Source organism: Somniosus microcephalus, chromosome 11 (genome assembly GCF_052327205.1).
Source record: "Somniosus microcephalus isolate GS21.2 chromosome 11, FLI_Smic_1.0, whole genome shotgun sequence".
NCBI classification, from domain to species: Eukaryota; Metazoa; Chordata; class Chondrichthyes; order Squaliformes; family Somniosidae; genus Somniosus; species Somniosus microcephalus.
Genome location: NC_140997.1, coordinates 217,795,276 through 217,820,262, shown reverse-complemented (window position 1 = coordinate 217,820,262; position 24,987 = coordinate 217,795,276). Strand labels below are relative to the sequence as shown.

Genomic DNA, 24,987 nt, shown 5'->3' with positions numbered 1-24,987 from the left:
TCATGTTTGCTGGTGGGGGAAGGTATTTTAAGTGCTGCTTTAACTTTAGCAGGATTTGGTTTTAATCCATCTTCAGAGTGCCTGTGGCCTAAATCTTTCACTTCTCATTTTATTCTTGAAACTTTGTTTTATCCTTGTTCAATTTGATACCTTTTTGTTGGCATCGCTTTAGTGGGGCTTCCTGTTTCCGAACATGGTCCTGTTCATCTATACTAGGGGTGAGCAATTATTTGGGCCGGAGGGCCACTTAACAAGTTTTGGTGAGCTGTTGAGGGCCGTACACCAATGTTTCCACCCCCCCCCCCAAATTTAAAGGGACCGCGCGCGGAAAAGAAATTAGAGGGAACATTGCATAAATATAAAAATTGCATAAACATAAATTCAGATAGTAGTCAGATACTATCTTAAATACACAAAATATAGTGTAAAATAGTAAAACCTTCTGCTATTAAATGAATGAAATGATTGATCGATCAATTACATGTTGTACTGAAAGTCTATGTGGTTCGAGACTGCGGGGCCTCCGATGCAAGAGGTGTTCTCTTTTCAGTGTGCGGAGTATGGGAGCCCGCGGCTTCGCAAGGCTTGAACTACAATTGTGTTACCTGGAGTCCTTGTGCTCCAGGATCCACTCCCGTGTCTAAGACGACGATGAGAACTCCCCTGCCGTCGTAGTCTGGGTACTGGGAGAGGAAAGACGCAGCACCGGTCTCTTTCTTTGGTAAGAGTCATCGAGGTGTGCAGCCATGATTCGACGGAGGAGGAGCGTCCAGTGCGCACGCACAGCAGCGCCCCCACCAGCCAGCGATGAGCAGTGGATTGCGGCGGGTTTTAGAAAAGTGTTTCACGGAGCCAGAGCAGGAGAGGGCCACACAGACGGACGTTAGGCCAGCTCCAAGACACACAAGGGAAGCAGATCTGCATCAGACAGACAGCAGCAGTCCCGGCAGCTTTATTTTTTAATTGCCCCGGTTCAGGGTCGCAGCCTACTCCCAGGCCGCAGTAACCCTGAGCGAGCTCACCTTGGGCCCCTCGCAAGACTCGGACGAATGTGCAGCTCAAGCTCCATGGGCCGGATAGAATGAACTGGCGGGACGGATATGGCCCACAGGCCATATTTTGCCCACCACTGAACTATACTGTGGACTATAATGTAATCTCCAAGATAATGACTCCTTCCAGACTTTCGAGTGCCTCATGAATTCTTCCTTGAAATTTTTCAAGAGCTGGAGAGATTTCAAAAGGCATGCATAGCCATTTGTATCATAGGAACATATCTTCCAAATGGAGTTGAAAAAGTAGTTAGTAGTTGGTTTTTCATCTAATACAACATGTCAACACCCATTCTTTGCATCCACAACTTTGTACAGTTTCACTCGTTCAGGCAGAATATCATCTATGTTTCAAAATGAGTAGTGATTAAATTTAAGGGATGTTACATGACTTTGGATCAGTACACAGGCACATTGTATCATTTCTTTTCATTACCATCACCTTTGAAGAAACCTATTCAACACTGACTATCCTATCAATAAGTCCATTAATGTTCTTTTACAGCTAGAAGTAGCTTTCTGCCTGGCAACTATGTAGGTGGGACCTTAGCAGTTTGAATGCACAAAGTATCTTCTAACATTCCCTCTCCTTTGAAGATATACTTAGCCGCGGCTCAGTGGTCGCACTCCCACCGCTGAATCAGGAAGGTTGTGGGTTCAAGTCCCCCTCCAGAGACTTGAGTACAAAAATCTACCAGTGCAATATTGAGGGAGTGCTGCACTGTCAGAGGTGCCATCTTTCAAATCAGATGTTAAAACGAGGTCCTGCCTGCCCTCTCAGGTGGACGGAAAAGATCCCATGGTCTATTTTGACAAAGAGCAGGTAGTTCTCCCTGGTGTTCTGACCAGTATCAACCAACATCACTAAAACAGATGATCTGGTCATTATCACATTGTTGTTTATGGAAGCTTGCTGTGTGCAAATTGGCTGCTGGGTTTCCTACATGACAACAGTGACTACACTTCAAAAAGTACTTCATTGGCTGTAAAGCACTTTGGGGCATCCTGATGTTGCGAAAGGTGCTATATAAATGCAAATCTTTTGTTGTACTTGGCTACATCTTGTTTTATGAGCCTTGCTGAACCCTCATTTATAATAATGTTATGATTTACTGTCACAAGTTGCATACATTGAATAACTAAAGCAAGGTCTACATCCATTTGGAATTATTTGAAACTCAAACCTGTCATTCTTGGGGTTCTAATATTGTCTCAGTTCTTCATTTCTGTTTGGGTTTAGTTTTATTCTGAGGTGAGGGAGCACACTTGTAACTGTTCTAGTGTGATTGGTCTTCAATGCCACTATTTAACAGTTTTTAAAAATAGGACATAACCATGTACATAACCATTTTGCATTATAGCAAGGTTGTGGTAAGATACATCAGGGGCTAGATTTTCAGTTGCTTGCGCCAGCAGTTAGCGCCTTAAGAGAAGTGATTTTCGGGCGCTATGCGTGTAGCGCCCGGGCGCAGCGCAGTTTGCGCCCCGCCCCAAATTAAGTTGCCCGTTAGCGCCGGCGCAAAGTTTAGCGGCCGCCCGGATGCGCGCGCAGAAAATGACGTCACATCCTCGTGCAACGCCCTTTGGCCGCCCCGAATACAAACTTCAGTCGGACCGCCCGATTGTGCGGCTGGCGTCCAGTGCGTTTGTAAAATGGAACGCAACACACCCTGGGGAGCGCAAATTAAAGGGCCCTCCTCCTGCACTATAATGGAAGGAACCAGTGTGTTCTGAATGGTGTATTTATGTCGTCGTCCTCCTCCTCCTCCTCCTCCTCCTCCTCCTCCTCCTCCTCCTCCTCCTCCTCCTCCTCCTCCTCCTCCTCCTCCTCCTCCTCCTCCTCCTCCTCCTCCTCCTCCTCCTCCTCCTCCTCCTCCTCCTCCTCCTCCTCCTCCTCCTCCTCTCTTCTTCTTCTTCTTCTTCTTCTTCCGGCAACGGGGCGCTAAGGTTAGCGCCCCAAAACTGTCTATACTGAAAATCTAGGCCTAAGTTTCTTAAAGCAGATCAACAATAATGATTTCAAAAGTAAACTTACGATACTGTATTAGAAGACACCAGGGTATAGAATTAGTTTTGGATTGCTGGCATAGACACAATGGTCCAAATGATCTCCGTCTGTGCTGCACGTTTCTGTGGTTCCAATCTCCAAATGTTACACCACCCAGAAAGAACAAATCATTCCACAATCACACCCAGTCCGACTTCTGTCTTGCAGGTCAAAGTTCACCCCCGAGTGCTCCCAATCCCAACACCCGCCCTGACATATACACAAAACTCTCTCAAGAGAACGGCAAAACTGCAACGATAAACCAAGCAATGACCTTATCACATTACGGCTTACATTTGGTGGACACCACACTTCACACCTTAAAAACCCACAAACACCATCATAGGAAGTTTAAAAATGTACTCTCTTTGCAATAAATATAGTAACTCCCACTCCCCATATCTATGCCTTTATTTCTGAAACCTCACATGGCTCTGCCTGCTATCAAGCTCGCCTTTATACATAGAATAGTACAACACCAAAGGAGGCCATTCGGCCCATCGAGTCTGCGCCGGCTCTTTCGTAGAGCAATCCAGTTAGTCCCACTCCCCATATCCCTACAATTTTTTTTCCTTCAAGGATTTATCCAATTCCCTTTTGAAAGTGACTATTGAATCTACATCCACCACCCTATCAGGCAGTGCATTCCAAATCCTAACCAGTCATTTCATAAAAAAGTTTTTCCTTATTTACACTAACTAAACCCTTCATGATTTTAAACTAACAAATCTCCTCTTAGTCTTCACTGCCTTAAGGAGAACAACCCCAGCTTCTCCAGTCTATCCACGTAACTGTAATCCCTCATCTCTGGAACCATTCCAGTAAATCTCTTCTGTACCCTCTCCAAAGCCTTCACGTCCTTACTAAAGTACGGTGCCCAGAATTGGACAAAATACTCCAGCTGGGGCCGAACTAGTGTTTTATATAGGTTTAGCATAACTTCCTGGCTTTTGTACTCTATGGGGGTGAAATTGGATAAAGCTCAAAAACGGGCGCAGGGAGCATGAAGCGCGATCTACTCGTGCCCATTCAAAGTGGTGCAAGCAGCACACAAAATTCGGGTTGGCTGCTCATTATAATGATTGCAGCGCTGATCACCTTTCCCAACATCAATTATCAATTCAATTTTATTTGCCAATATGTAACTAGTACAAGTACAATTACAATGGAATGCTTACTCCCCGTAGGGACGCGTCAGCTATTCATACAGCGCCGCGTTCAGAAAGTCAATACATGAAGTACATACCATACATACACCATTTTACTTCTCTATTTAGAATGTTTTGGATTGCTGGCATAGACACAATGGTCCAAATGATCTCCGTCTGTGCTGCACGTTTCTGTGGTTCCAATCTCCAAATGTTACACTGCCCAGAAAGAACAAACCATTCCACAAGTAACATTATCACACCCAGTCCGACTTCTGTCTTGCAGGTCAAAGTTCACCCCCGAGTGCTCCCAATCCCAACACCCGCCCTGACATATACACAAAACTCTCTCAAGAGAACGGCAAAACCTCGATGATAAACCAAGCAATGATCTTATCACATTATGGCTTACATTTGGTGGACACCACACTTCACACCTTAAAAACCCACAAACACCATCATAGGAAGTTTAAAAAAGTACTCTCTTTGCAATAAATATAGTAACTCCCACTCCCCATATCTATGCCTTTATTTCTGAAACCTCACATGGCTCTGCCTGCTATCAAGCTCGCCTTTATACATAGTAATCAAGTAATCAAACACCATACATTACAAATTCAAAAGTCATCATTACATAGGAAGGCATGGTTCCTGGCTTCAAATTAAATTATAAACTGTTATCCACCTGGTTCCTTTTTACTTGCTGCTGATCATACACATTCTCTGTACAACAGCACAATCATTAAAGCTTTTTGGAGTTTAGATTCCCTCTTTATAAAGTACTTTTCTCCCCTTTCTCTTTCTTGCTGTGCACCTTGTCCAGCTGAGAGAGCAAGTGGACAAGTTGCTCTCAGACAACCTTCCATCCATGCAGAGAATAACCTGGCACCAACCGATTGTACCACTGGTGAGACCAGGAGTGTTATGTATTATGTGTTCTCCTCCCACCTGCGGTGGCACTGTCACAGCAGATGAATATTTGGGTTTGTTCTCTTGGTTGGCTTTTTGTTCTCTTTGTTCTGCACTCTCCAGAACCTTCCTTTTGAATAAAGAAACCTCATGTTTGAATCTCTGGGTTCTGAGCACTAATTGTGTCTAGGTAGAAAGGTACAGACACAACAAAGTGGCGACGAGGACGTCTGAACTTACATGGACTTGAGGAAGGGGAGGAAAAGCAGTGAGTAAATTGGGAAGGACATTTATTCAACTGTGAAACGATCTGTGAATTGAAGCACTAAATAACTGATAGTGAATGATAATTAGGAGCCTGAAAGAAGGAAAATGGCTAGAATTATCGGTAACATTGGACCGTTTGATGAGAATGTCGAACAATGGAGCTCATACACAGAATGATTTGAATACTTCACACAAGCAAATGACATTGGAGGGAACAAAGTAATACCTACATTGTTAAGTGTGATGGGACCAAAGACCTTCAATCTTTTGCGTACTTTAGTGCATCCAGATAAACCAGGGACTAAACAATATAGCGAAATTGTGGAGATACTAAAAGGGCATTTTTCACCCAAACCCCTAGTTATAGCTGAGAGGTTTAGGTTCCACAGGCGTAACCAGGAAGAAGGAGAAACAGTGACCATGTTTGTAGCTGCACTAAAAAGACTATCAGAGCACTGTGAGTTTAATGACATGCTAAATGATACTATAAGAGACAGGCTAGTGTGTGGTATGAGAACTGAAGCCATACAGAAGAGACTATTAACGGAGAGTAATCTGACTCTACAAAAGGCCATTGAAATCAGTATTTCCATGGAGATGGCGGAAAAGGAGGCTCACCAGTTTAGTTCAACAGGGAGAGTTCACAAGGTGTCGTCTGAGCCTAAAGGTGCGCGGAACGGCACATGTTACCGTTGTGGGAAAACGGGCCATCATGCTAATGACTGCTGGTGTACGGAGCTGGAATGCCGAAATTGTGGCAAAAAGGGTCACATTGAACGTGCCTGTAGAGGTAAAAAAAGAACAGACAGAGCTGGGAAGCATGAAAGCAAAATGTCTGTATTTGGACTAGAGAAGAAAAAGAGTGTTCATTCAGTGCTGTATGATGGAACAAGCAAAACAGAGGGGAGCGACATCTCTGAGGAGGAAGAGCTGCACATACTGACAGTTGTAGGTGGTCCAAATGGCTACTGGGTGTCACCACTGATGGAGGGACAATCAGTGCGGATGGAGGTGGACACAGGCGCGGCTGTGTCCCTTGCTTCAGACACTGTCTACAACAAAATGCTAAAGCATCTTACCCTTCAGCCAACAAACATTGTGCTAAAGATGTATACCGGCGAACCTGTGGCCATGAGAGGCGCCATTGAGGTGACAGTTAAATTGAACGGACAGACTGCAAAATTGCCATTATATGTGGTAAAGGGAAATTACCCATCTCTACTGGGACATGTGTGGCTGGAGAAAATCACCCTGGACTGGCCTGCAGTCCGCATGATGTCAAAAGGGGAGTCAGGTCTGACTGCAGTTTTAAACAAACATGCAGAACTCTTCAATGGTGAACTTGGGAGCATGAAAAAGATCAGCGTGAGACTGAACATTAAACCTGACAGCAAGCCAAAGTTTCACAAGGCCCGACCTGTACCCTATGCAATTAGGCCAAAAGTTGAGGCTAACTTGGAGGCCTTAGTCGAGAATGGAGTCCTGGAGCCTGTGAGCGTGAGCAAATGGGCCACACCCATTGTTCCTGTCCTGAAAAAGGATGGATCTATTCGAATCTGCGGGGATTTTAAAGTGACTATTAACCCGGTGTTGTCTGCGGAACAGTACCCTCTTCCCCTCATTGGTGATCTTTTTACGGGCCTGGCCGGAGGGCAAAAGTTCATCAAAATAGACTTATACCAGGCTTATCTACAAATGCATGTCGATGACAAATCAAAGGAGTTGCTGACAATTGTGACACACAAGGGGCTATACAGGTACTGCCGCCTTCCGTTTGGAATTACGTCAGCCCCTGCTCTATTCCAAAGGGCAATGGATCAGATTTTGAGTGGACTGCCAGGAGTCCAGTGCTACCTGGACGACATCCTTGTCACTGGGACAAATGAGGATCATCTTCTGAACTTGGATGCGACACTACAGCGACTGAAAGAGTACGGACTCAGAGTTCGTAAGGACAAATGTGAATTCTTTCAGTCTTCAGTTGAGTACCTGGGGCATGTGATTGACGCTACTGGCCTGCATAAGGCGCCATCAAAGGTCAAGGCGATCGTGGAGGCCCCAGCACCCCAGAATGTGAGCCAGTTACGTTCATTCCTGGGGCTACTTAACTACTATGGAAAGTTTATTCCAGACTTAACAACATTGCTGAAGCCGCTACATCAGTTGCTATGTCAAGGTAAAACATGGAAATGGACTGAACTGTGCAACGAAGCTTTCGTCCAAGCAAAGAAAGCATTGCTGAAGTCGGAGGTCCTGACACACTTCGACCCAAAGCTACCCATGCAGCTAGCATGTGATGCATCACAATATGGTGTGGGAGCAATCATATCCCACATCATGCCTTCTGGTGAAGAGAAACCTATCGCCTTTGCATCACGCACCTTGAACAAGGCCGAGAGTAACTATGCACAGATTGAGCGCGAGGCCTTGGGAATTGTTTTTGGAATTCAAAAATTTCATCAGTACCTGTTTGGGAGAAGGTTCACACTCCTGATGGACCACCATCCATTGACTTCAATCTTCGGGCCCCACACCGGTATTCCATGTCTTGCTGCAAGCAGGATGCAAAGGTGGGCTTTACTGTTGTCAGGACACACATACGACATCAAATATCGCAAATCAGACTTGCATGGCAATGCCGACGGTCTCTCGAGGCTGCCCTTGCCTGTTACTCCCCCAGAGCCTCGTCAGATAGACATCTTCTACTTTAGACAAGTGGAGGGAGCACCTGTCACTGCAGTTCAGGTGCGAAGGTACACCCGCAACGATCCAGTCCTGTCTGAGGTAATGGATGATGTCATTTGAGGGAGAGCTATAGGAGATTCTTCTAGTTTGAAACCTTACGTTTCAAAAAGAAATGAGCTCTCCGTCCAGGCAGGTTGTCTTCTCTGGGGACGCCGTGTCATCATTCTGCCACCTCTGAGGGAACCTGTACTGCAACAACTTCATACAGGCCACAGTGGGATGGTTCGGATGAAGGAAATGGCAAGAAGCTACTTCTGGTGGCCAGGTCTCGATGGAAATATTGAGGAGAAAGCTATGTTCCCCATGTCAAAGGGTCCGGAATGTTCCACAGCTGGCAACCCTACACCCCTGGGATTGGCCTGAAGAAGTGTGGCAGCGAGTACATGTGGACTTCGCCGGTCCTTTCAAAGAGATGTTTATGGTGGTTGTGGACGCTCGTAGCAAGTGGCCGGAGGTTGCTGTGATGAGGTCTACCACGGCAGAGAAAACAATTGAGAAACTTGGTGAGATGTTCAGCCGTTATGGCTCACCGGAACAACTCGTAAGTGACAACGGTCCACAATTTGTATCACAGGAGTTTGCAACCTTCCTGCAAGTGAATGGTGTCCAACACATCAGGTCTGCGCCCTATCATCCCTCTACTAACGGCCTGGCAGAAAGGTTCATGCAAACTTTGAAGCACGCCTTGAAGGCATCGCAAGGTCAGGGCTCAATCCACCAACGTCTGAACAGCTTTCTGTTGTCCTACAGGAACGAGCCGCATGCCACAACCAAAACTTCCCCCGCTTCGCTCATGATGAAGAGGCAGTTGCGGACAAGTTTTGACTTACTCAAACCTCCAAGGGCAGAGCAGGTTGTCCAACGTCAACAACAAGCTCAAGTTGAAAGGAGAGAGAAAAGAGCCAAGGAGAGACGGTTTCATCCTGGAGAGCACGTCCTAGCTCGAAACTACAACACTGGACCGAAATGGGTTCCTGCTACGGTGATCGTGCAGACGGGCCCTGTGTCTTACACGGTTGAGACTGCTGAGGACGTCGTCTGGAAAAGACACACTGATCAACTATTGCTAGGAGCAGAGACAGCCACAGAGGCTCCAACAGCTGGTTGGCCTGAACTGTTTCCGGATGATACAGCAAACCAGCATCCTTTGCCACAGTGCTCTTCTCCAACACAGGAAGTCAAAGAGACTGTTCCACCTGTGCAAACTCCTGACTTTCGACTGACACAGGCACCTTCTCTATCTAGGCCTGTATCAATGCCTACTGCTGTGGAAGCCAGCGATGACCGCCGGTATCCTGTCAGAGAGCGGCGGCCTCCAAGACGCTTGGATCTGTAGGCTTAGTGACTTACCCACAAGACTGGGGCAGAATAAACCCCAGGGTAAAGTCAGGGTTTGAGGCAGTCTACCTCTACCCTTGGTTAGTTGAGTGCATTGAAAGTAACTTACCTGTTGAGGAATAATGTGGACATTTCATATAAGGGGGGAGGAATATGTTATGTATTATGTGTTCTCCTCCCACCTGCGGTGGCGCTGTCACAGCAGATGAATGTTTGGCTTTGTTCTCTTGGTTGGGTTTTTGTTCTCTTTGTTCTGCACTCTCCAGAACCTTCCTTTTGAATAAAGAAACCTCATGTTTTAATCTCTGGGTTCTGAGCACTAACTGTATCTAGGTAGAAAGGTACAGACACAACAAGGAGCTCAGTGTGTGTGGAGGAATCACAGGCACCCAATAGTATTCTGTCACTCTGCGCTGCACTGCTTTGGTGCATAAAACACACTGGCCTTTACACAAGTATAATTTCAGTAGAGTGCAAGCATCTGAACAACAGAATATTGAAGCATAATGCTATAAAGTATCAAAGTTTGAGCAAAAAAAATAGCTTACCCTGTAAAACCGAACGTACACTGGACAAATAGTTAATAGGCTTTAAAAATCTCCTTTGACATCAAGTAGCAGATGAGCTGCACTATCATTTGTATTAAGTGCTTCCACTTGGCATCTTTGAGAACTAGTTAATGTTACACACGGGCATGTATGAGGCTCTGTGCAACACCTATCTGCAATGGTTTGGAAGACGAGGTGATGATCCCAGACAGGACTTCTGTAAGGCTGTACTCCGGAGGACACCTTTCCTCCTTTGTGAATTTTGGTGCTGATCGTTGTGAGAGCTACCTGTGCTGGGCATCAACGTTCTTCCATATTTTGCACCATGCACTTTGAGGTAAGTTACAGCATGGACTGGCCGCAAGGTGCAGCTTCCTCTGTACTGCTACCAGGAGTGTGGTTTTTGTCCAATTTCGGAAGAGCACACACTATTGCGCCAGTCCTGTGGTCTGCCAATTAATACTGAATTATGCGTACTTTTTTGGCTGTGGATTGGGTTGAGACTACATCAAATTTATTGGCTTAGGATCCTTTCCAAGAAAGAAGTGGCTTTCACCCTATCTATTTAAGGCTAGATTCGAAACCAGCTCCTAAAAGTGAAAAGCCATGGGCACAAGTTCCTACTGTTTCCTTGTTACAAGAGGTTCTAACAGTGCTGTTTGCAAAGGATTGTACTAAACCCTATTAAAATAGTGTCTCTTTAATTTTGATCACTTATATTATCTCTTGACGACCAAAGATCTCCTTCCCCAACCCTGGCAAGTGAGGATAATTAGAGGATTATAGAAAAGAAAAACGCTTATGTAACATTTTTACATGACAAAGGTGACGCAGTAACTAGGGAAAGAAATTAGGCACAATGTATTAAGTTTTTTTGGCATATTATGGAACTTATTAATGACTTCAGAATGTATATACACACACACATATATATATATATATAAAATATAGATATATTTTATAATTTTTTTCTCTTTGCTTTACCTGTTCCATGTGCACTATTGGCTGAGAGGGCGGGAAGATGCACATGGGGGGCGGTGGAGAGTATTGGAGGGCCTGTCTCTTGTGCAGCTCCGAGTTGCCAGCTGTACAATGGCAGTGGTGGAGGCTTTGGAGCAGGTCTCTAGCCCATGCTAATGGCTGGAGGAGACACAACGTGGCAGGTGGTGCGAGCCAAGGGGAAAGTAGAATAGTAAAATTGCCCCTCAAAACATTAGATTTTGTCTTAATCGCCTGGAGCCATATTAACAACAACTGAGTCTGAGACTTTGACAAGACGCTCACCTCTCATCACAACTGTGTTACCTGCAAAATCAAAACAAATCAGCCGTGCTGATCTTCTGGCTGCAACAGATAAGCCCCCAAATTGTGAGGCTCTTCCGGCAGCACGGGGCCTCGTCACTGGTGACAGCAGGCCAGGATTTCAGGTGCAAATTGAGTGTGTGCCTAAGTGGCTGTTGCATGGCAACTCACAGCAGGAAAATAGTAGGGTAACGGGTGGCTATGCTTGCCTGCAGCATCAGCCGCTTGCAAAGGAGCAGTTACGTTAATGAAGTCCCATGCAGAAATTCTCATTGTTTGAGTGAGCTCTGCTCCCCCATGCCCATATAAATTGTGCAAATTGGTGAGCCAGGCACTTGGCTGGCTGTAGTCGGATTCTAAAGCCAACTATCCATTCTGAAGGCACACTGAGAAGTTGTGTTTGTTTTGATGGAAGCAGCGCTATTTAGTTGCATTTTCCTTCCTAGGTTTGGTTATTATAATACGGGGGCTGCCATTTATTGAATATTTCCTTGGTTTCTTCACAAACCATTTCTATATTTTTACTGAGCTTAGGTCACAGTGCCTGTTTTCCAGAGCCTATTGCAATTGGTTTAACCTCTCAATTATTGGCGAGACCAGTCCTCCCGGCTTTTGGTGTGGGTGCACCCATGCCACATAAGGGCGCAACTGCAAAATTGCCAAATTTCAGGGCTATAGTGTGTGCTGCAGCACAAATGTTCCTGTGGCAGACACGACGGCAGGTTTTTTCCGGTACAATTTTGGGGCAGATTGTTGCAGAGGCTAAGGCTGTCTGAAAACTCAGCAACAGCCCCCTTAATAAATGCATTTTAGTGTAACTACCGTCACGGAGACCAAAATGTACGCATTAGCTGGTTGTGCTAACATGGATACTTTTTATCAGACTGACCTACATATTCTTTACTTTTTCCTGCCAATTTCCCGCCCCCCCCCAACTCCTTTCCTGAAGATGTTGACTCCTTGCTGAGGTACAGTTCCATGGGTGCTGGGTGCCACCTTGCCCAAGTGGACATTATTCGTGTGCAGGCGTCCGCAGCGAGTGTCGACAGGCTACTCAACGACAGGATGGAACACGGGCAATGCTGATCTTCGTGTTCAACTCCCTAAAAAATGAGCAAATCCTGGACCTGCAGTAGTGAGGTCGTTCTTGAGTATTGTGTGCAGTTTTGGTCGCCTTATCTGAGGAAGGATGTTCTTGCCATGGAGGGAGTGCAGCGAAGATTCACCAGACTGATACCTGGGATGGCAGGAATGACGTATGAGGAGAGATTGGGTCGATTGGGCTTATACTCGTTGGAGTTTAGAAGAATGAGAGGGGATCTCATTGAAACTTATAAAATTCGAACAGGACTAGACAGACTAGATGCAGGAAGGATGTTCCCGATGGCCAGGGAGTCCAAAACCACCACAGTCTAAGGATAAGGGGTAGGCCATTTAGGACAGAGATGAAGAGGAATTTCTTCACCCAGAGAGTGGTGAACCTGTGGAATTCTCTACCACAGAAGGCAGTGGAGGCCAATTCATTATATATATTCAAGAAGGAGTTAGATATATTTCTTAAGGCTAAAGGGATCAAGAGATATGGGGAGAAGGCAGGGACAGGGTACTGAATTTGGATGATCAGCCATGATCTCATTGAATGGCGGAGCAGGCTCGAGGGGCCGAATGGCCTACTCCTGCTCCTATCTTCTATGTTTCTTGGGATCAGAGATGGTAAAGGGGATGACAAGAAATGAAGTATTTGCTGGTGAGCCAAATAAAATAGAGAACTGCTGTAAATAATGTGCGCTCTAACACCTTTGGGGGTATACTGTAACTATCTGGCTGAAGCATGGCAGTATTGCCACAACAGGGTTGCAATTCCCGAAGCTGTGTTAGTTGAGTTATGCAGGGTGGTGATGGGGCTACAAATGGAGATTGGGGGGTGGGGGGGGGAAATCATCTAAGAGGCCGGTTTTCACTTGGGGAAAATCTGCATTAACGGGGCGGTGAGGGCCTGAAAATGGGGTTGGCAGTGTAGCCTTACAGCCCCGTTACCCCCGACGATCGACCCGCTGTAATTTTTAGGGGGCCTATTGCTTGGCGGCTGAAGCGCCTGGCTTAAACAGACGGTAGGCCTCTTTCCCACGCAAATCGGGGTCCGAATGCCGTGGTTAGGGCCAACGTTCCTACTAAGTTGCGCATCTGCGTAGCGGTCAGGTGGTCTCGCGCAGGCTGCTCACTGGCTTTTAAATGGAAAAAACAGCGCATGCACGAAAATTTGAGTGGACCGCGCAGTCAGTTAAAGGGATCTCGCACAAAAAAAAAATTAGAGGGAACATTGGTTAGGACCTCGATTGATATTATAAGGGAATCATGGATGGACGATACAATGTAAACGCTCCGCCCATGTGTACTGGCGTTCATGGCTAGAAAACTTAAAAATATTGACTTTTTTTTGTTGAGTCGGAAGGAGATGTCCTGGCTCCACAGAAATACTGTGGGCCACTGCCGGCCCAGCCTCACCGCACCCCAGCTTTGAGTCCCCCTACCCTCCGAGCGCCGACCCGAGGGCCTCTGCTGTTTTGTGATCGCCTGCTGAAAAGTGCACTGGTGTGGACATTATATGGGCATTGCAACAATTGAATAGCTTACTGACACTCTCAGCCTAGGCTCATATAAGAAGTATGTCCCTTTAGATAAGGTACCTGAGGGTTTCAAGTGTGAATCACCATCTTCAGGAGAAATATAAAGGGAAAAAAATGAGGAGGAAAAAAGAATGCTGAATTTCCACTCTAAAAGATTGAGTTATCCCGACAATGGGACCCTGTCCATCCCCTGTAGCACTGGCATGTGAACTGCTCTTTCATGCTTTGCACATCTTCAGAATGCAATTCTCCACGGGCTGTTAATGTAGAGCCAGTGGAAGTAAGAACAGAGAAAACTTCAAAGCTTCTGGGATCAAGATGTAGATAAGTTCTGGACTCAGGGTCCTGCCGCACACATCGTCCATGGCCACTGCACATAACCTTGCTGCACAACATGGCAGCTATAGTAGTATTTAGAACGTATCTTCCAAGCTCCTGGTCAATGTACTCCTTCAGCGCCTCACAGCGCTCCTAATAGAAAAACACAAGTGCAACACGCACGTTAGTTTAAGCATCATTTTAACATTTGCAATATTCTGAAAAATGTAGTAAATTTAACAAGGGATCTAGGGACACTAATGGGTTCTGCCATGAAGTAATAGATCTAGGTTCTCACACAAGGAGGCGCTCCCAATGGATTATCTGAGGGAGAAGCCAAATGGTGGGGATGAACGAATACAACTGCGAACTATTAAGTTACATGATTGGGTCATCACAGAATATGTCCTCAGTTGAATGTGTTTACACCTATGGGAATGAAATACTCACCATGGTGCGTGCAAACTCCATATCCCCCCACAGCACCACTCCGGAAGCCCCCATGGCTGCACTCTCCCCAATGGTGTGTACCAAGTCAGTCTAGAAGGAGAAAGATAAAGATGCTAATTACACATGGGATACAGCAGGTACTCTGGACTGAGCCAGGGTTCAACCCGTTAGAAGATCAAAGTATTTTTCATGTTTCTTTACAGAATACAGCAGCACACACGATAACACAAACTAACAAAATAGAGAAGCCTCCTGGTGTCTACCAATGATGATCTTGAACCAACTGATGGGTGATGCCCAAAAGTGGCTCAAGGTGAGATGTCTTTCCTTTTTGTCTCCCCACTGCTTTTGCCTAGCACTTCCCATTTGCAGCTCACATTAGACTAAAAATCACACAGTGAGTGATCCCCAAGTGTGAACCCACGTCCTAATGCTCCACAAGGTCGCTGTACTGCCACCTTACTAAACCTCTCCCTTTGTGATTCCTTTAAGATCTTTTCCCCTTCTCCGCCTTTTAGTTTCGGACTCTGCCACACACCATTACCTATCAGAAAGTGACCAGTGATATCCATCCTGGCCTCTGCTAATAGTGCTTTGATCCCAGCTGCTAGTACTTGTGAAAGAACATAAGAACATAAGAAATAGGAGCAGGGGTCGGCCATTCAGCCCCTCGAGCCTGCTCCGCCATTCAATAAGATCATAGCTGCTCTTCCATCTCAATTCCACTTTCCTGCACTATTCCCATATCCCTTGATTCCCTTAATATCCAAAATCTATCGATCTGTGTCTTGAATATACTCAACGACTGAGCCTCCACAGCCCTCTGGGGTAGAGAATTCCAAAGATTCACCACCCTTTCAGTGAAGAAATGTCTCCTCATCTCAGTCCTAAATGACCGTCTTATTTTGAGACTGTGACCCCTGGTTCTAGACTCCCCAACCGGGGGAAACATCCTCCCTGCATCTACCCTGTCAAGCCCTGTAAGAATTTTGTATGTTTCAATGAGATCACCCCTCATTCTTCTAAACTCTAGAGAATATAGGCCTAGTCTACTCAATCTCTCCTCTTGGGAAAACCACACCCCCCTTCCCAGGAATCAGTCTGGTGAATCTTTGTTGCACTCCCTCCATGGCAAATATATCCTGCCTTAGTGTCAGCCGTGGCTCAGTGGGCAGCACCCTCACCTCTGAGTCAGAAGGTTGTGGGTTCGAGTCCCACTCCAGAGACTTGAGCACAAAAATCTAGGCTGACACTCCAGTAGCGGTGCTGAGGGAGTGCTGCACTGTTGGAGGTGCCGTCTTTCAGATAAAACGTTAAACCGAGGCCCCGTCTGCTCTCTCAGGTGGAAGTAAAAGATCCCATGGCACTATTTCGAAGAAGAGCAGGGGAGTTACCCCTCAGTGTCCTGGCCAATATTTATCCCTCAATCTACATCACAAAAACAGATTATCTGGTCATTATCACATTGCTGTTTGTGGGAGCTTGCTGTGTGCAAATTGGCCGCTGCGTTTCCTACATTACAACAGTGACTACACTTCAAAAGTACTTCATTGATAAAGTGCTTTGGTACGTCCGGTAGTCGTGGAAGGCGCCATATAAATGCAAGTTTTTCTTTTTCGGTAAGGAGACCAAAACTGTATATAATAAGAGCAGGAAGATTTCAATATGCCTGCACATTTATGGGCAGATGAACTGTACCCTTCCCATCAATTCCAGGGGTAAATCCCGGCAGTGGCGGAGAGTAGTATAGAGCAGAGGTGCAGCTCAGGAACAATTTCCCCACCGTTACTCCGGTGGAAAATCTACCTCACAATGTATTAGTGCTCGAATACATTACTCTACTCGGCTGATTACTCCACATTAGATTGATTTTTTCCCCTTATCTTTTAAGTTTTGGATATCATCCTTAAGTTAAATTTATATTTTAACATTTTTCAACAGCAGCATATTTCAGCCCAAATTCCTCTCTGAATGGCCACCCTGGACAAATAACCCGAAACAACAACTTGTATTTATATAGCACCTTTAACGTAGTAAAACGTCCCAAGGCGCTTCACAGGAGCGATTATCAAACAAAATTTGACACCGAGCTCACAAGGAGATATTAGGACAGGTGACCAAAAGCTTGGTTAAAGAGGTAGGTTTTAAGGAGCATAGAAACATAGAAGCATCTTAAAGGAGGGGAGAGAGAGGTGGAAGAGGTTTATGGAGGAATTTCAGAGTCCAGGGCTCCATTTAAAGGGTAGCTGGACAATCCCAGACATTTTCATGGCCGGCTGGCATATAGTGTAAGAGTACCCAAGGTGGAACTTTGTTTCCCTTTTTTTGCCAGTTGGATAATACATCTCTGCTTACTCCTGTGCTTAATCTACCTACAGCATGAGGCAAGCCCAAATACTAAAATAGCTGAGACTGGGACTGATGAGTCTCCCAATCCATGATACCAGCACTGCAGGTCATTTTATTGAATGCCATTTTGGGACAATGTCTGGCTTACCTCGGTAAGGAAGTCAAATGTTTTTATGTATGCATATCTGGAGTAGGCCAGAACAGGCAGGGAATCGCTGACTGGATCAAGGGCAGCAACACGGAGGGCCTCCTTAATCTTGTAGTGAACAAACTTTTGAGCGTTATTTGAGGATTTCAGCTTCTCACTGATGTAGATGCTTGGATACAGGGTTCGCGATGCCTTCCAGAGCCATGCCAGCTGGTTATTTCTAGGGATATCTTCCTGCTGGCAATGACCTGTGTAATTGGTTAGTGTGCCCTCTTCAAAGTAGTTATAGCAGTCTGGAAATTTATAAAAGCCCCAGAAACCCATTGGTCTCAGTGTCTGTCCTAGTTTTAGTGTTTCCCTCATAAAATTCTCAGCAGCATTTTCATATTCCTCTTTGGCAATCTGGAGAATCTCACGTTCAGGTAAACGGGGGTGTTTGCTTCTTACTAGTCTTTCAGATTCTTTCTTGTAGATATGCATACGGCCCCAGTTACGGTCCCAAAGTGGTCGCCACTCTTCCCAATCTATCACTGCAAGACCACGAAAGTCTTGGTCCAGTAAATTGTAAATGTCTTCTGTAGCTTCTTTGAGGTGTTGGGCTAGACTGGCAATCTGGACGAGTCCACCAAACACTGGGATCCCCTCATCGGTATAGTATGGGTAACGACCTAATTTGTTCTTGTAGAATATGGTGATATTCTTCCCCACGAAGCTCTCATCTTTATTTTCAACAATATCAAAAACACTCAGATTCAAGTCAATGTTAAATTTAGTTTTACAGCCTGCAGAAGGTGTGTTCCAAACAACAATAAATGGCTTATCATGGATTATTGGTGAAGCCGATGCTGGCTTTAATTCTCCCCCCCATATTATAGCCGGATGGGTAGAGAGATAAAATATAGTGCACGCGAGTAGTGCGAGACCTGATAACATGACTGTGGCACTTTTCTCAGCAGCTGGTGAAGCTCTCCCAATCAGATCATTCTGTAAAATACAAATCAAAAAAGCTCATTTGGAAACCGAAGAAATTCCACGCCAAATAATCAAACACTCTAGATCCATTGTATAATACTTAGGCATGTGTTGGACATCTTGGAGAGTTAAGGGTTAACAGTCAAACTTCTTTGTATCTTGGAGCAACAGGCTTTCCAATATAAATAGGGTGACTTTGAAGTGTCATGAGTCATAGAAACATAGAAACATAGAAGATAGGAGCAGGAGTAGGCCATTCGGCCCCTCGAGCCTGCTCCGCCATTCAATGAGATCATGGCTGATCATCCAAATTCAGTACCCTGTTCCTGCCTTCTCTCCATATCCCTTGATCCCTTTAGCCTTAAAAAATATATCTAACTCCTTCTTGAATATATTTAATGAATTGGCCTCTACTGCCTTCTTTGGTAGAGAATTCCACAGGTTTACCACTCTCTGGGTGAAGAAATTCCTCCTCATCTCTGTCCTAAATGGCTTACCCCTTATCCTTAGACTGTGACCCCTGGTTCTGGACTCCCCGACCATCGGGAACATCCTTCCTGCATCTAGTCTGTCTAGTCCTGTTAGAATTTTATAAGTTTCAATGAGATCCCCTCTCATTCTTCTAAACTCCAGCGAGTACAAGACCAATCGACCCAATCTCTCCTCATACGTCATTCCTGCCATCCCAGGTATCAGCCTGGTGAATCTTCACTGCACTCCTTCCATGGCAAGAACATCCTTCTTCAGATAAGGCGACCAAAACTGCACACAATACTCAAGATGTGGTCTCACCAAGGTCCTGTACAACTGCAGCAAGACATCCTTGTTCCTGTACTCGAACCCTCTCGCTACGAAGGCCAACATATCATTTGCCTTCTTAACCGCCTGCTGCACCTGCATGCTTACCTTCAGCGACTGGTGCACAAGGACGCCCAGGTCTCGTTGCACTTCCCCTTCTCCCAATCTATTGCCATTCAGATAATAATCTGCCTTCCTGTTTTTGACACCAAAGTGGATAACCTCACATTTATCCACGTTATATTGCATCTGCCATGCTTCTGCCCAATCACCCAACCTGTCCAAATCATACTGGAGTTTCTCGGCATCCTCCTCACAGCACACACGCTTTGTGTCATCTGCAAACTTGGAGATACTACATCTAGTTCCTTTGCCCAGATCATTAATATATATTGTGAATAGCTGGGGTCCAAGGACCGATTCCTGCGGTACCCCACTAGTCACTGCCTGCCACTCGGAAAAAGAGCCGTTTATTCCAACTCTTTGCTTTCTGTCTGCCAACCAGTTCTCTATCCAAGTCAATACCTTGCCCCCAATCCCATGTGCCTTAACTTTACATGCTAATCTCTTATGCGGGAGCTTATCGAAAGCCTTTTGAAAGTCAAAATACACCACATCCACTGGTTCTCCCTTATCTATTTTACCAGTTACATCCTCAAAAAATTCCAGTAGATTAGTCAAGCACGATTTACCTTTTGTAAATCCATGTTGACTTTGTCCGATCCAGTCACTGTTTTCCAAGTGCTCTGCTATTACATCTTTTATAATGGACTCTAGCATTTTCCCCACTACCGATGTTAGGCTTACCGGTCTGTAATTCCCCGTTTTCTCGCTACCACCTTTTTTGAATTGTGGGGTAACATTAGCTACCCTCCAATCCATGGGTATTGTTCCAGAGTCTATCGAATTTTGGAAGATGACCAGCAATGCATCTACTATTTCTAGGGCCACTTCCTTAAGTACCCTAGGATGTAGATTATCTGTCAGGGTTACTGTTGCAGGGGCCGTGTAGACACGGGGCCATGCTGTCCGGGTGAGGCTGGTTCTGGACCCAAGTGCAGACAGACGAGGCGAGAAGCAGGTATGCAGTCTTAAACAAAGGTACTTTACTAGAATCACACAGGTAAACAGTACAAACATAGGAGCTCAAGACAAGCTACCACATAGGCAAACGGCTAGTCGGCTAGTCAAGATAGGAACTCAAGACAAGCTACCATGAGGCAACCGGCTTGTCAAGACTGAGCTCAAGACAAGCTACCACAGGGCAACCGGCTTGTCCAAACTGAGCACTTTATCAAGACTGAGCAACTTGTCAGCACCTTGTCAAGACCGAGAACAAAGGGAAAAACCACAGAACTTAATACAAGCAAAACATAACACAGATAAACAGTTATAGACATAGGAGCTCAAGACAAGCAACCACTAAGGCAACCGGCTTGTCAAGGCAAGCTACCACAGGGCAACAGGCTTGTCGAGACTGAGCCCCTAGTCAAGACAGAGCACCTTGTCAAGACTAACTCCCTTGTCAGGACTGAGCACAGAGGGAAGAAACCACAGAACTTAAATACAAGCAAAAACAGGTGAAACCAATAAACCAGATAAAAGGCAGTTAAGTAATAAACACAGGAGACTAGAAACAATTAACAAAGGAAAACAAACCAGTGAAGGTGCCATCTAGGGGTTACTGAAGGAACTGACCGGCACCCTCACATTATCAGGCCCTGGGGATTTATCGGCCTTCAATCCCATCAATTTCCCTAACACCATTTCCCTACAAATACTGATTTCTATCAGTTCCTCCCTTTCATTAGACCCTATGTTCCCTGACATCTCTGCGAGGTTATTTGTGTCCTCCTTTGTGAAGACAGAACCAAAGTATGTATTTAATTGGTCTGCCATTTCTTTGTTCCCCATTATAAATTCCCCTGATTCTGACTGCAAGGGACCTACGCTTGACTTCACCAAACTTTTTCTCTTCACATATCTATAAAAGCTTTTACAGTCAGTTTTTATGTTCCCTGCAAGCTTACTCTCATACTCTATTTCCCCCCTCTTAATTAATCCCTTTGTCCTCCTTTGTTGAATCCTAAACTGCTCCCAATCCTCAAGTTTACTGCTTTTTCTGGCCAATTTATATGTCCTCTCCTTGGATCTTATGCTATCCCTAATTTCCCTTGTTAACCACGATCGAAAGGAATGCATTGCTTGTTTTCTGATATGAAAAGTGCTTGTGTAAGGATATACATGACAGTAATGATATCAAGCATGAGTGAATAAAATGTAATAAACATAGCTAGGGTAATAAAATGGGTAGGTGGTATCCATTAGCTGTAGTATAGAAAGATAACAGTTGATAAAGCTTTTTCTTCAAAGGTGTTAGTAACTGTTAGATCAGGAAGTCTTGTTTAAGGGAAGTAGTTTTGGGATAAACAACGACAATGGTTTACATGAATAGTCTGTTTCCAAAGGATTTGGGAATAGATACATCATGCAGTCTTATCTATCACATTTACCTTTGATGTAGGCAAAATGTGGTGTATAAAGGAGCATGGTTTTCAGCATTTCTTTGGAGAGCTCAAAAGATAGAACTTGAAACAGAAAAGCCACTCTCTGTATACAATTAGGCTGATCATCTGTACTGTATATCAATAAAATCTGTTCCGTATACTCCACTACGAAGTGTCTCGTGCTTACTCGAAACATGTTGTTATGGACCAGAGAAGGAAGGAGGTCGACTGCTAACAGCATGCAGCGTAGAAGGGCTGAGGTTTGACCCCTGGTCTGTGCTGGGTAAGCTGGCCTCAGCTGGGACAGCAGTTGGGGTGCTGCAGTTGACCTAGACGAGGGTTCTCAATCCCGATCACTACTCAGTGACCCTGGCTCAAAATATTGTGCATGTGTGTTGGTATCAGATGAGGGCAAGAAGCTGCTTGGCTGTGATTCCCTCCGCGGCAAAATAACCTATTGATCGATATCCAGCTCGCACATGAAGAATGGCCACTTCAGTGAGGTTGGAGGAAGTGTGCCAGCACCGATGAAACTACACTCAATAAGAATCAGTGGGGTAGAGCTTGACTCTGTGCGATAGTATAAAAGACCTGCATTTATATAGCGCCTTTCACGACCTCAGGACGTCTCCAAAGTGCTTTACAACCAATTAAGTACATTTGAAGTGTAGTCACTGTTGTAATGTAGGAAACGCGGCAGCCAAAATTGCGCACAGCAAGCTCCCACAAACATCAATGTAATTAATGACCAGATAATCTGTGCTTTTTTAAATAATGTTAATTGAGGGATAAATATTGGCCAGGACATTTTGAAATTTGAATTTTGAAATTAATGCCAGCTGTGCATTTTAACCAACAACATAGTGGTTGCTTTTTTGTACAATTACATAAAACCATGCTCTTTTTCTAAAAAAAAAGTTTAAAAAGGGCAGTAGACAGAAGGCTGGAAACTATAGACCGGTTAGCCTAACATCTGTGGTAGGTAAAATTTTGGAGTCCATTATTAAGGAGACAGTAACAGGACATTTGAATAATCATAATTTAATAGGACAAAGTCAGCATGGTTTTATGAAGGGGAAGCCATGTCTGACAAATTTGCTGGAGTTCTTTGAGGAAGTAACGTATAGGGTGGATAAAGGGGAACCAGTGGACGTAGTGTATTTAGACTTCCAAAAGGCATTTGACAAGGTGCCACACAAAAGATTATTGCTTAAGATAAAAAATCACGGGATTGGGGGTAATATTCTGGCATGGATAGAGGATTGGCTATCTAACAGAAGGCAGAGAGTTGGGATAAATGGTTCATTCTCAGACTGGCAATCAGTAACTAGTGGTGTTCCGCAGGGGTCAGTGCTGGGTCCCCAACTCTTTACAATCTATATTAACGATTTGGAGGAGGGGACCGAGTGTAACATATCAAAGTTTGCAGATGATACTAAGATGGGAGGGAAAGTAGTGAGTGAGGAGGACATAAAAAACCTGCAAGGGGACATCGACAGGCTAAGTAAGTGGGCAGAGATTTGGTAGATGGAATACAATACTGGAAAGTGTGAGGTTATGCACTTTGGCAGGAAAAATCGTAGAGCAAGTTATTATCTTAATGGCAAGAAACTGGAAAGTACTGAAGTACAAAGGGATCTGGGGGTCCTGGTGCACGAAACTCAAAAGGTTAGTATGCAGGTGCAGCAAGTGATTAAGAAGGCCAATGGAATGTTGGCTTTCATTGCTAGGGGGATAGAATATAAAAATAGGTTGGTATTGCTTCAGTTGTACAAGGTATTGGTGAGACCGCACCTGGAATACTGCGTACAGCTTTGGTCATAGAGTCATAGAGTCATAGAGTTTTACAGCACAGAAAGAGGCCCTTCGGCCCATCGTGTCTGCGCCGCCCATCCATCCCTGTCCAGTCTAATCCCATACTTAAGAAAGGACATACTTGCTCTCGAGTCAGTACAAAGAAGGTTCACTCGGTTAATCCCGGGGATGAGGGGATGGACATATGAGGAGAGGTTGAGTAGATTGGGACTCTACTCATTGGAGTTCAGAAGAATGAGAGGCGATCTTATTGAAACATATAAGATTGTGAAGGGGTTGGATCGGGTGGATGCGGGGAAGATGTTCCCGATGATGGGTGAAACTAGAACTAGGGGGCATAGTCTTAGAATAAGGGGCTACTCTTTCAAAACTGAGATGAGGAGGAACTACTTCACTCAGAGGGTGGTAGGTCCATGGAATATGCTGCCCCAAAAAGCTGTAGAAGCTACATCATTACATAAATTTAAAACAGAAATAGACAGTTTCCTAGAAGTAAAGGGAATTAAGGATTACGGGGAGCGGGCAGGAATTTGGACATGAGTCTAGGTTCGGATCGGTCATGGCCCTGTGGGTAGCGTAGCGTAGCCTGATCCTGCTCCTATTTCGTGTGTCTAATCCTGTTAGATTCAGGAGATGGTTCTGTGATAGTGGATTGGCGGTTAGGATCAGGTCAGCCATGATCTTATTGAATGGCGGAGCAGGCTCGAGGGGCCGATTGGCCTACTCCTGCTCCTATTTCTTATGTTCTTATGTTCTTTAAAAAAATTCATTTATGGGATCTGGGCGTCGCTGGCAAGGCAAGCATTTATTGCCCATCCCTAGCTGCCCTTGAGAAGGTGGTGGTGAGCCGACTTCTTGAACTGCTGTAGTCCGTGTGGTGAAGATACTCCTACAGTGCTGTTAGGGAGGGAGTTCCAGGATTTTGACCGAGCGACGATGAAGGATCAGCGATATACTTCCAAGTCAGGATGGTGTGTGACTTGGAGGGGAACTTAGAGGTGGTGGTGTTCCCATGCGCCTGCTGCCCTGTCCTTCTAGGTGGAAGAGGTCACGGGTTTGGGAGGTGCTGCCGAAGAAGCCTTGGCGAGTTGCTACAGTGCATCTTGTAGATGGTACACACTGCAGCCACGGTATGCCGGTGGTGGAGGGAGTGAATGTTTAAGGTGCTGGATGGGGTGCCAATCAAGCGGGCTGCTTTGTCCTGGATGGTGTCGAGCTTCTTGAGTGTTGTTGGAGCTGCACTCATCCAGGCAAGTGGAGAGTATTCCATCACACTCCTTACTTGTGCCTTGTAGATGGTGGAAAGGCTTTGGGGAGTCAGGAGGTGGGACAATCGCCGCAGAATACCTAGCCTCTGACCTGCTCTTGTTGCCACAGTATTTATGTGGCTGGTCCAGTTAAGTTTCTGGTTAATGGTGACTCCCAGGATGTTGATAGTGGGGGATTCGGCGATGGTAATGCCATTGAATGTCAAGGGGAGGTGGAGATAGTCATTGCCTGGCACTTCTGTGGCGCGAATGTTACCTGCCACTTATCAGCCCAAGCATGAACTTCGTCCAGGTCTTGTTGCATGCGGGCATGGACTGCTTCATTATCTGAGGAGTTGTGAATTGCACTGAACACTGTGCAGTCATCAGCGAACATCCC

The 24,987-nt window shown here is 45.3% G+C and overlaps 1 protein-coding gene across 3 annotated transcripts in view; it reads right to left on the bottom strand.

Moving 5' to 3' along the window:
* Positions 1 to 4,212: 4,212 nt before the first annotated feature.
* Positions 4,213 to 24,987, bottom strand: part of LOC147111246 (hyaluronidase Ccc Hy-1-like) — a 67,369-nt gene continuing 46,594 nt past the window's right edge. For all 3 annotated transcript variants that reach the window (XM_086001961.1, XM_086001962.1, XM_086001960.1), the window contains 3 exons: positions 17,249 to 18,232; positions 14,752 to 14,841; positions 4,213 to 14,454 (listed from right to left, as the gene is read on the bottom strand). In XM_086001961.1, coding sequence (XP_085858087.1) covers positions 14,131 to 14,454; positions 14,752 to 14,841; positions 17,249 to 18,232 — 1,398 coding nt within the window. In that variant the 3' untranslated portion in view covers positions 4,213 to 14,130. The remainder of the gene's footprint in view (positions 14,455 to 14,751; positions 14,842 to 17,248; positions 18,233 to 24,987) is intronic.